The 12,109-nt window shown below is 37.3% G+C and overlaps 1 protein-coding gene across 1 annotated transcript; it reads right to left on the reverse strand.

The window, feature by feature from the left end:
- Positions 1-744: 744 nt before the first annotated feature.
- On the reverse strand, positions 745-10,309 carry LOC145778784 (gonadotropin-releasing hormone receptor-like). The gene is made up of 8 exons (XM_082590365.1): positions 10,183-10,309; positions 6,997-7,213; positions 6,435-6,541; positions 5,006-5,128; positions 3,707-3,929; positions 3,218-3,429; positions 1,472-1,599; positions 745-1,091 (listed from the first exon to the last, which is right to left on the reverse strand). Exons 1-8 carry the CDS (start codon positions 10,261-10,263, stop codon positions 968-970), a joined length of 1,215 nt encoding a protein of 404 aa, XP_082446491.1. The 5' UTR covers positions 10,264-10,309; the 3' UTR covers positions 745-967.
- Positions 10,310-12,109: the final 1,800 nt, after the last annotated feature.

Below are 12,109 nucleotides of genomic sequence, written 5' to 3' on the forward strand. Positions count from 1 at the left end.
AGCATTTTAAAAAGCCACATTTGCAATAGGGGCCATTCTTTTTGCTACACAATGGCCTACATGGTTTCGACATAATCTAATCATGAAGCCTACTCAGCTAAATTCAAACTGGGCGCAACTGTTTATCAAGAAGGATCAATTTACAAAATAAAGCTTCAGAAAGGTTTTGCAGTTTCAGATGAGGACCGAAGCCCACGCTTGGCTAACAAATGTTTTACAAACAAACATAATTTAATGAGCAATCAGCCTCTATAAATACATTTTTCAAAACTGACATTTTATAATTTTGGCACATTTTTTTTTCTACTTTCATTTGAGACAGATTTTTCAAACTTCCGTAAAGATGAGGGTCGCTTCAACCAGTAGGCTATTACTGTACCATGCATTACATGGTAGCGCTGTGCGGCCAGGGCCGTTCAGAGGATAATGTCGGCCCGGTACCAATAAGATCATGGAATCCAAGTCAGGACATTGCAAAGAAAAATGTACCATATTTAAAGAATACGTGGTATCTTCAGTCATCCTTCCAGGCTTAAGTCCAAATATAACACCTGGATCCCCTTGTGAACGCTGCTCTATATGGCAATAGATAATTACACTAACTAGCTGAAGTTTAGAGACTAAATAATTTGTAACGTTGTTGGTATGCTGTATGTTAGAAGGCAAAGTTCGTGTCTGCGATTCTTGGATGTGCATATTATACAACTTTTGATAAGTTTTTTTTATTGCATCATTGAACCAGCGGTTTGAAGTAATCAAGTTTTCATTTCAATGAAATGCTGGAAAGTTTTCGCCGACGAACAACTGGATCGACTGATTGTCGAGAACGAGGTTTTTGTTCTTCAATTGTTTCTACTTTCTTTCATGTGGTTGGTTCAATGGTTTACCGTCTATTCCTGCTAAGTACATGACACTCGGTATCGACGGCAAAAGTGTATTGCCCATCGCAATTCAATTAACTTGAAAGTTAAAAACACTCCCCGTGGCAGTGCTTTTGGATCAGTTTTCCTTTCTTGACTTCCTTCATGATCATATTGTTGCGTCTTTGTTCCGTCAGAGTCGGAGATGTTGTCCTCCGACGCCATTGTAGCCTGTTCAAAAAGCGGTAAACCGAGTGCTCTCAACATTCAACCATGCAAACTTAAACAGTGTTTTTTAATCTTTTTGTAGCCACTAACCTTTTCTAAATAGTTATTTTAATGTTTAAATTTTAGTATTGTTTATAAACCATTTTGCATTTACGATCTCTTTGGGTTTTCGTGGACCATAGCTTGGGATTCACAAATTACCAATCTTCTTATGAAATTAGTATCCGGTGAGGTTTTACCCAGACTGTAAAATATATTATTTTTACCTTGATTCAACGTCTGCCGACGTTGAATCAACGTAAAAAAGAGGGATTTTGCTGTCTGGGTAAACCTCCAATTACCTAGACCAGAGTTTGGTGAAGTTTATTTGTTTATTTAGTTACCGTTTTGACCAGTGCAAGCAAGGGAAGTTGCGCCATAAATCCTTTCTAATGTCCTTCATAAGCATAACAGTGATGAGAGGGTGAAGGCACGGGTTCAAGTAGGAACACATCAACATTGCCGCTTCAACCTGGAAGAGACAAAATGACAAAAATATTGATAAAATATCTTACCATAAAAGTGATTCACGTCTGTCATGAAGTGACCTATTATCGGTGTTTTAGAAACGACTGAAACTATGAAACTAAAACTTTAACTTTCTCTTGTTTTGGAAATATTATCACACACAAAGGTTATCTAATCCAGAAATGGCTACTTTGTTAGGTTGTAGACAACAGGCGTTTACAATATGATTTTACAGGCGGCCTTTGTGCATCAAAACTGCGCATTTTCTGTCATCTTCCAGCTGCCGCTGCTTGTACTATTTTATTAGTTGCAGTCAACACTTGTAGAGTTGTTAATCGAACCAAAAGAGTCAAAACGGGCAAAATATGTCCCCGAAGCGTAGGTACCTGGCACACATATCAAACCAATCGATTTTTCATCTCTTGTAATCTAATGTTTCATGTAGGCTACGACCTATTCTGTTGCAAAGGTTTGCCCCTGTGACTATGAGGTGTCAGTGGTAACTATACAAGTTCAAGCCTACATTCGATGAAAGAAAAAGCGTGTTTATCTTGCTTTACTGCTTATTGTTCGATGCTAGAAAAAGAGCCAAAGGCAACAATGGAGACATTGTCATGCAGCTAACAATTCAATCTGTTAATTTCTTGAATTTATTTTCAATAGAAATCCTCTTTCTGGCAACAATCAAATTATCGTTAATTTAATTTAATTTTCTACGTATTGCGTCATTGGTTTATGACGCTCAACGATGACTACGCTGTTCTAACCATTCCAAAAACAACGTACTTTGAAGTAGAATTGTATATTTATTTTCAGTGCTTGTAGGTCTGTTTTTAACAAAATATAATATATTTTAGTTAATTGTTAGAATATCTCTGAAAAAAAAAATGCTTCTATCTTCATACAGTGGCGGCCTGACAGCCACATAGGTGGCCCACTGATATGTACCCTAATTCCCTGGTATTGTTTGACTGCTGTTCCTCTACCACAACGTATCTTTGGACACAGAGCCGTTGAGAGTATAGTTTGAGCTCGGTATCGCTAGGATTCTCAGGTTCCATAATTGCTCAAATTAAGACACTCCTGAGAAAACTCACTTACATCTAAACAATACGCGGTGTTTTCTTTAAGTTTCTGACCCCCTTCGAAAGGCTACGACCCCTAATATCGATCCGGGTATAAAAGTACCTCATGGACCTCTGTCAATGGTAGAATTTGAAAGTACTGGACATGTATTACGTATATTTATAATATACTGCATATGGGTATCATGACTTATTTATGCCAGCTTTTGCTCAAAATATTTTGGATCTGCTGGTTGCATTGGACACTATTTGTAACTGTTGCAATATACTCCCAGAGTATATGCGACTTATACGTATAATTACAGAAAAACTAACATGGATAAGTTATGCGCTACATAAGGCTTTATGTTAGATAGCAGTTTTGCGTAGCTACTTTATTTGTGACGTGACAACTTAGACAATATATACAGTATATCTATTGGCCATATGAAAAAACTGCGAAGGAATTTTCAAAGGTCTGAGTAGGATACATAACTTTCCTTCATAAAGGTTTAAATTATTTTCCCTAAATTGTTCACAAACCATTGTTTTACTTACAAGTCTGTTGCCTCCTCTATTTACGCCATTGTTCTTCATATTGTACCAGTGAATGAATCCTATGACATAATAAGGACCCCAACAAAGAACAAACACAGCGGTGATGAGACCTGTTACGATGCGGGATATTCGTCTGGCTCGAGCAAGATACTTCCTCGCTAAACTTTTTCTCCTCGAAACAGATCGAAATCCAGACGATCGAATCGCAGTCTCTGATGTACAATAAAAGATCAAATTGCGGCAAAATAAAGTGGCTTACAGTATTTGTAAAATATTGTTGGTGCGTTTTATTTAAAAGTCATTAATAATTGAAAGTCCAAAAATGCATCGCGGCCACACAAAAACGTTGTTGTGGGCGCATGTGGCCCGCGGGAAGCGTGTTTTAGACCTTTGTTTTAGAGGCTAGAATTTACTTTGTTGGTTAAATTTTCAGATAGTTTATCACAAAAAGCAAGAGAAAAGTTTTCCATAAAAAATAAAGTCGTGCACCTTTCGCCTTTTTATTCATCTTCCCAATGTGGATCGCTACGATGACGTAGCACGCAATTATGCAAACAAGTGGAATAAAAAATGAAAGACAAAGTGTGTAGAAGTAGAAGATCCTTCGACACCGCGTGTCCTCTATAAGAGCAAAATCAACGCACTGGACAATGCTGTGATCTGGACATTCGCATTCCATCGGCCAGTGTTGATAAGCAGAAAACATGACGCACTGAATATAAAACAAAATGTTTTGGTTCATCATGATAAAAGTTGGTTCTAAACCTATTTCTGTATAGAGAGAATTACAACGTTACGCTGTCTCTCGAACCAGGAGACAAAACTTGTTTGTAAAACAAAAATATTTGGTACCGGTTTTTACTTCAAAACAACATCAACAAATGACTGACAATAACATAATATGATTGAATAACATTATTCAAAACAAATACAATACACTAACAGAATAATAACATAATAAATTTAAACGTTTTCGACAAAAACTCTTTACCCTCATCAGGAAATACTTAATACATCTAAACAAAAACAAACAACTGTAAATAATGGTAATGCTAAGTGACTAAACAAAGAATGACAATACGCACTGTGCTAAGAACTCAACACAACTGAAGAACCGATACCAAAAGGGTTAACATTTCGTTGTAACGTATACTAGAGTGTAATCACAAGACAGAATTGCGAGATAACGAGCGGCATGAAAAGACAATCCGAGGAAGCAATTATCACCTGAAGCAATTGTAATCTAATATAAGTTCAGTAAAAAAGATGCCCCTCCAGCGAATAACTGCTTGTTGAGCTGAGGGTTGTGTTGTTTTATTTGAAGTGCCTTTTTGGTTTTTAATTGTAGTTTCAAAGGAATTATAGTTTTAAGTTGTGATTGACAGTTCCAAATTATTTCAAATGAATGTGATGTGGAAAGTGACGTCACAACAAATTCTGCATTCATGTATGTGATCTTTAATTGCACTGTGTTTGTTGATAAAATTTTTGTTTTTGTTTAGATGCATTAGATATTTCCTGATGAAGGCAAAGAGTTCTTGCCGAAAACGTTTGAATTTATTATTTTATTATTCTGTTAGCGCAGTTAGTGTATTGTAGTATTTGCTTTAAATAATGCTATTCAATCCTATTAAGTTATTGCCAGTCATCTGTTCATGGTATGGTAAAATTTCTTTTCATCAAACCCATAAAAGAAGATAACTCATTCAAACAATGGAGAAAATGTAAAGTGTCCAATACAAACTCAAATAATTTTGTTTTTATGACATATATTGATAAAAACCTCACCCCGGGAATTGAATTGAACAAACTGAAGATCCAAGCGAAAGAAAAGAGAAATTTAATTCTTTTCCTTTTTTTACCCGCTGAAACCCGGCGAGGTAAACTTATGACCCTGTCAATAGACATCACCTGCGGATGAGCAAGCATAAAACAAAACAGGTAATTCTAGTAAAAACAGAGAGAGACTGTTCACCAGGCATTTTATAATAAAAGTAATTTGCGTTCTTCTGGTGACTATTTACTAGGTTACCTCCTGATGTTAAAGATGATAACTAGCTTTTGTATTTCCGACGTTTCGTCAGTCAGCACGACTGACTTTATCAAGGTGGCTAAAACAGGTTAACACAACCTGTTCAGCAACGATGGCACAACACAAAAACGTACTGATAAAATGAATAAAGTAAGCAGCAAGAATCAGAATTAAAACACGCAACAAGACACCTAGAGGTTAAACTGAATGCAGTGAATGCCTAAAACCAGTAGGCTGCTTTCCAACAGCGTAAATTTATCTATCTATTGGGCCACCGTCAAGAAACATTGAAAAGTCATCAGACAAGACAGAAACCAAGGGAATTGGCAATAACAATGATAGAGAAGACGCACTGAGAATGGAAAAGGTGAAGTTAAAGTTAAAGTAATTTTTTGTACACAGAGGGAAAATTCTGACCATCTTTCTGGTTGAGAGCATGTTGTGCTTTCTACATAATACAGGTACATAAACCAGAAAGCACAACATGCTCTCAACCAGAAAGATGGTCAGAATTTTCCCTCTGTGTACAAAAAATTACTTTAACTTTAACTTCACCTTTTCCATTCTCAGTGCGTCTTCTCTATCATTGTTATTGCCAATTCCCTTGGTTTCTGTCTTGTCTGATGACTTTTCAATGTTTCTTGACGGTGGCCCAATAGATAGATAAATTTACGCTGTTGGAAAGCAGCCTACTGGTTTTAGGCATTCACTGCATTCAGTTTAACCTCTAGGTGTCTTGTTGCGTGTTTTAATTCTGATTCTTGCTGCTTACTTTATTCATTTTATCAGTACGTTTTTGTGTTGTGCCATCGTTGCTGAACAGGTTGTGTTAACCTGTTTTAGCCACCTTGATAAAGTCAGTCGTGCTGACTGACGAAACGTCGGAAATACAAAAGCTAGTTATCATCTTTAACATCAGGAGGTAACCTAGTAAATAGTCACCAGAAGAACGCAAATTACTTTTATTACAGGTAATTCTGTTAGCCAGCGAAGTAGCCTATATAGATATCTTCTCAAACCATTATCCTTTACAGTAGCATCTCTTCGTAGTTTTGGAAAATATTGTCAAAATGAAGTGGTGAAAGATGGATTCTCGCCTTTAAGGCTCATGCAAAGATTACGATGAGACTCGATTTGGAACAACTTTTTATGACAACATAAAGGAGCCAAACATTTTCATCTTACCACAATTACAGCAGAGGAAATGTACATTGAAAATTGCTTCAACATGTTCATAAGTCGGCAAAGAAAGTCTCCTGCAATCCATTCAAGTGTCCAGTGCCAAAACGCATCTAAATTAACAAAAATGATTATGAGGGTAACTTAGGTTGTTTTTTTTTTTAAGTGAAACTATTCGTATAAAAATCCACGGGTTACTATTATGCCGCGTAAAGTTTACATACAGATTCTAGGCCTAAGTTTTCAAGATTCAGTAGGCTACAGATGCCAGCAAGTTAAAAAAACTGGAATGCTATACAATATCATAGCAGTCAGATAAAGTCACACCAACTACACTCTGTCGCTATATACAAAAAATATGAAGTGGTATCTTCAAATTTCTGGGGCCTTTGGAAAGGTTACGGGCTCCTAAAATTTTCCCAAAAGTAGGCTACTCCCTGGACCTCTCTGTCAACGCCACTGGGTGATGGCAAAAACATGTAAATCGTATTTCATGCATTAATTGTACAACAATAGTTAAATTAAACAATAACCCGACAGTTTATGTTGAATTGAAACTTGAACTCACCCATGGGTAAAATAAAGCAGGTGAAGGCCAGGTTGGCGAGCGACAGATGCGTCATAATGTACTGCGCGTGACTTAATTGTTCATTCTTTCTCCGAAACGAGATGCTCACAAGGACAGACATGTTGCCAAACAAAGACATAAGAAATATCACTGACGTCACAATGATACGAACTAAATGATAGGATTCGAACACCAGACGATTTGCTTCCAAAAAACTCTGAAAATATGAAACGCCTTTGTTCGTTTCATCAAAGGTTTGGTCGTGAAGCTTTCTTTGCAGATTCATTGAAAGTTTAAACCAGCTCAAATCTCGTTGTTACTGGGAGCTGTGTTCGGAAAACTTATGAAAAACCACTGTTCCCATAGCGAACCCGCAGTATTAGGATGAATTAAATATATCGTTTTAGCTACACTTGTGAAATTTATCTTTTAGCCTACATCAAAGTCAGCTGGTTCCCTTTAGTTGCACTTTATCTTGGCACGGCACTGAAGTCTCGATATAAAAAGGTGTTTTTCAAAATGAAAGAATAATTTTCCACCACACAATAATGTTTTTGACGTCAAAGTGAACGTATTATTTACGTCATCAACGTCAAGTCCAGTGGCGTCCGCAGGGGCGGCATTGATCCGTGGATTTAGTATTTTCTTTTAACAATATTGTTATTTGTTTTGACAGTGCTATCCAAAACATGTTGAATGCTTCAATACTAGCCTATAATTCGTTAAATTGTTGAAAATGTTCTTTAAAAATGGAGGCAAAGCCTAATGCCCCTCCACCCTCTGCGTACGCCACTAGTCGAGTATATTTTACGTAAAAAAAAACAGAGAAAGACAATTTATTTTAAATCGACAAAATACATTTTGACTGCTTTCATGCTTTGCTTGGATACACGAAGACTATTTTCAAATGGGAACAAATAATTTGATCCGCCGAAAACAATGAATCATCGATTATTTTATTCAGCAATGTTTTGCAAATCTGCTTTGGAAAAGAAGATTGATTAAGCACAAAAACAGGCCACTTTGCAAACAAACAGACTGATTGATTGTTTTTTAGGACGAAAATAATTTCAATTCCTATCCGCTATCCCGCTCAGCTAGTCACCTATCTTTTTGACATTGATTTAACATCTGAAGGTTTTAAAGTCGGGTTATACTCTTCCTCCGTAAATATGGAGACATACGCAACTACAGTTTCGGTTTTATTTCCAGTTATCAAACCAAAAAAATGGTGCTTGCCATAACACAACAAATATCTATAAAAAGGTAGAAGCGACAAAAACGAACCTCGGAAACAAATTTAGGAAATATTTCATGTTCAATATCACTGCCCTATGCAATTTGTCAAGATTTACAATAATATCTTTTGCTTCCAAATTAAAATCCGGAGCAGATTGTTTGTTGGGGCGGGAAGTGCGTGATGGTTTATTCGAATTGAATATGGTAATTGGAGTCAAGTATTCAAACAAAATGTTCAATTTTATGCTAAAATTGAGTTCATGTGTGATGAAATACTGTAAACAATAACATAATACGGTTAACTTATCACTAAAACAACAAAAAAGTAAAAGTAATTGATGAGATATCAGTAGTGAACAATTTTTTAGTAAGTTTCGCGATACGTTGACTTTTTTTTTGCTGTAGGATAAATCTCAGACCATGCCGTTATTTACTTAAATAAATTAACCGCGCTATGAGTCCATTGTAGCGTGCTATAGTTTCTTATAACAATTAAACTCAGTTTTAGAGCAAATGTGTAAATTTTATTTTAACACTATGACCTTTCATTCACCGTTTCCTTTTCGTGTGGACAATTTCCTGGTTTAATTACAGTCTTCTTCATTTGAGCCTTCTTCGCCACACCAAGGGTCGAGGGGCTTTTGCCTTCTACCACCCTTGGGCAGTTGCAGCGACTCGGTCTAAATGTTTGGGCAGGTTTCGAGGAGAAATTGAATTGATTCGTCATCCAGTTCACGCAGACCATGCACACTATTTGGCGCATGGTAGATGGCGCAGTTACAGATGGTGCGGTCTGCGGTTTGTTCCTCCTTGCCACGCTCACAGATCGTGGATGGAGCCATCTCCCATTTGTGCATGTTGGAGCAGAATAGTCCGACGCAAGTACGCAGGCGATTGAGCCGCACCCAGGCCTTCCTTGGCAAGTACATTCCGGTTGGGTGGGGGTCGGTGTCGGAGATGAATTTGTGGAGCCTTGACGAGTTCTTTTTCCACTCCGAGCTCCATTGGTGGTCCGCCCAGGTAGCCGCACTGATGGATTGGTCTTCAGCGGTTTTCTTCAGAAGTTGTCTGGCACGTACAAATGGGTGTCGATTTCAATCGCCGGGTTGCTCGCTCACAGACTTGTAGAGACTTGAGTGGAGCAAGTGGTTGGGGTTCGTAGCGCGGCGAGAAACAGACAGGATGGCTTCTTTGCGACAAAGCTCAGCAGGTGAGATGCCTGCAAGGAAAAGGAGATTGTCCGATGGTGTAGGTCGCAGGCATCCTGTCACGATACGCATCGTTTATGGCAGTGTCAATTTGATGGCAGTGGGCACTGCGGCTCCAGACAGGTGCACAATTATTCTGCTGGAGCGTGATGAGCTAGCACAATGGTGGCAATACGCAAGGTGTCAACTCCGGCTCCCAAGCCTGAGCCGTCCAGACGCCTTAGCAAAGCTGTGCGTGTTGAGATCTTTTTGCGTAGTGACTCGAAATGTTGACGGTAAGTGAGCAACCTGTCCAGGACTACCTCTAGATATTTAAGGTTTGGCAAGAAGGACAGGGTTTTTTCATCGGTGTTGACCTTGAGCTCACACTTTGTTTTAGCTACAATTAACATCTTTATCCGAAGTAAACTTGATCAAAAGCTTAAAATTTGATTTTTTATTAAAATAAACAAATTTTGGATCAAACTAAAACAAAAAATTTCGAAACCTTTAAATCTCTTTAAAATCACTCGTCATTCTTGTCTAAAAATATTTTTAAAGTAAATTGTCATTCAATGACAATGCAGATTTATTGCATATCTTCTCGATTCGGATTTGCTCGTAGAATCACAACTGTTTTAAATAAAAAACTGGCATTTCTAATCGACCAATCTTCTGCATAAAATTAATAATTATAATTTTCAGTCGAAAAACAAAAAAATGTTAATTATATTTTATCAAACGCGAAATAAATATATACCTTAAACATGACGTCACAATCAACGTGCGTGGTTTCAGTCAAGTTCTCCAATGAGCATCCGGGATCTTGGGTCGTTGTCATGGTTGCAGCCAAGGTGTACTAGTGCTGGAGAAGAATCAGGAGCAAACACTTTTGCAAAACATTGGCTGCAGTCACACTTGCATTTATTTGTAATTACAGAAGAGTATTATTTTTCTATAAAGCTATAACTTAAAACTAAAAAAACATGGATTCTTAGTTTTCGGCTGAGTTTGAATTTTATAAAGCTCTTTGACCTTTACAATATTTTCTGAAGACTGATACCCGATTAAATAAACTTCTATACTCTGCTGATGACATTGGATAAATTAGAACTTTTCTTATTTCTCTGCTCAAAATTTGTCTCTCTATTCTCTTAGGAACTATTCTGGTGAGGCCTATAATTAGTAGCTATTTGTGGGTTTCATTTTACTTTTTACATAGTTTATTGAAGTTGCAATATAATTCAGGTTTGTATTAAAATGCGTCGGTTCTTTGTGCTGGATTTGCAAAGTTTCTTGTTAGTAGCCTATATCTATAAGCAACTTTCGATATGCTTGCCAGTTTTGTTTTAATCTATTTAGCCTACACCACTTCTCTGTATCTGTCATCACGGGGTCAAATAAATCGTCAGAATTCGCTCAGAGCAATTTCGTCGCTTTGGAATTGTTTTCAAGTATCTTTTATGGAAGTGTTTAAATTTTTGCTGTTTGACGGCTGACAAGCACGTCTGGTCTGCTAAATATCTTTCTTTATTTTCGAGTCTCCAACAAGTCAGCAGTTGTGAACTGAGCACATGGCAGTTGAGCAAGTGACAACTGAGCTAGCAACATTTTAGCAAGTGCCTAAAGTTGGTAAATGGTAACACTGAGCAAGCCATAACTTGGAATGGCAAAATTCAGAAAAATGAGTTTGACAAGCGATGACCAAGCAAGTCCGACATGAGCACGTAAATCTCATTTGCCGACGCATGCCGACTGTTCCGACGACCACTTAATTTTGTAGTAATCTGGTTAAACGTTGCACAACATCATTCAAACAATAACAAAACAAACTCCGTAAACAGTATCAAGTTTTTCTCTTTGCTTGACTTGTGTTTTGTGTTCTTTATACCGCGTTTCTGATTTCAAGAATACACTTTGCATTTTGATTTGTTCTGATGTTGCTGCAACGGAGACACCTCAGTTTTACAACTCTTGCTGACTGAGATAAAAAAGCAAATAGAAAAATTAACAGCAGTATTGTTATTACGTATGTATCGACATATTCTTTCTTTGTTTTTTGTTAGTAGGCTACCTGTCCAAGAGTATAAACAACTTCCAGCTATGAAATACACCAGCGCGGCGATGAAAGAAGAAAAATGGAAAGCTAGCGAAAGGTTTATTGAAGTAGACTTGTGGAGACACAGTTCTTTAGATCCTGTAGTAAATTACATATTCACAACAAGCATGGCCTTAAAGCTAAAGGCAAATAAATAACCAAGTATCGCATTTCCTAGCGATAAAACATCACAGTTCCTTTTTCAGGCCAACTGACGCCAGTAGAATTTATGACTTATAGCCTACCGTACATACAAGCACATTGATTTCGTCACCTGGTAGATGGACTGTAGTCGGAATGGAGAAAACGTCTTTTCAAGCTAACTCTAGCTAGAAAACAACAACTTGTTGACAAAACTCCGTTTTTATAGTTTGTATTTTAAAATTCCTGAAATCCAAGACGTGCCAATTATTTGTTCCACAGCAGCAAACTAAGGGGCTAACAAGTGGGCCGTTCAGAGGGTAGTTTGGGCCCGGTAGCAATCATAATATTCTTAGTCTCTCACCACACAGCTATCACAAAATACGAGAAAAATTATTAAGAAAAGCGTTGCTCTTTCCAAGAATAAATTTGATTTAAACCAAACCTT

Source organism: Aplidium turbinatum, chromosome 10 (assembly GCF_918807975.1).
Source record: "Aplidium turbinatum chromosome 10, kaAplTurb1.1, whole genome shotgun sequence".
Taxonomy (NCBI): domain Eukaryota; kingdom Metazoa; phylum Chordata; class Ascidiacea; order Aplousobranchia; family Polyclinidae; genus Aplidium; species Aplidium turbinatum.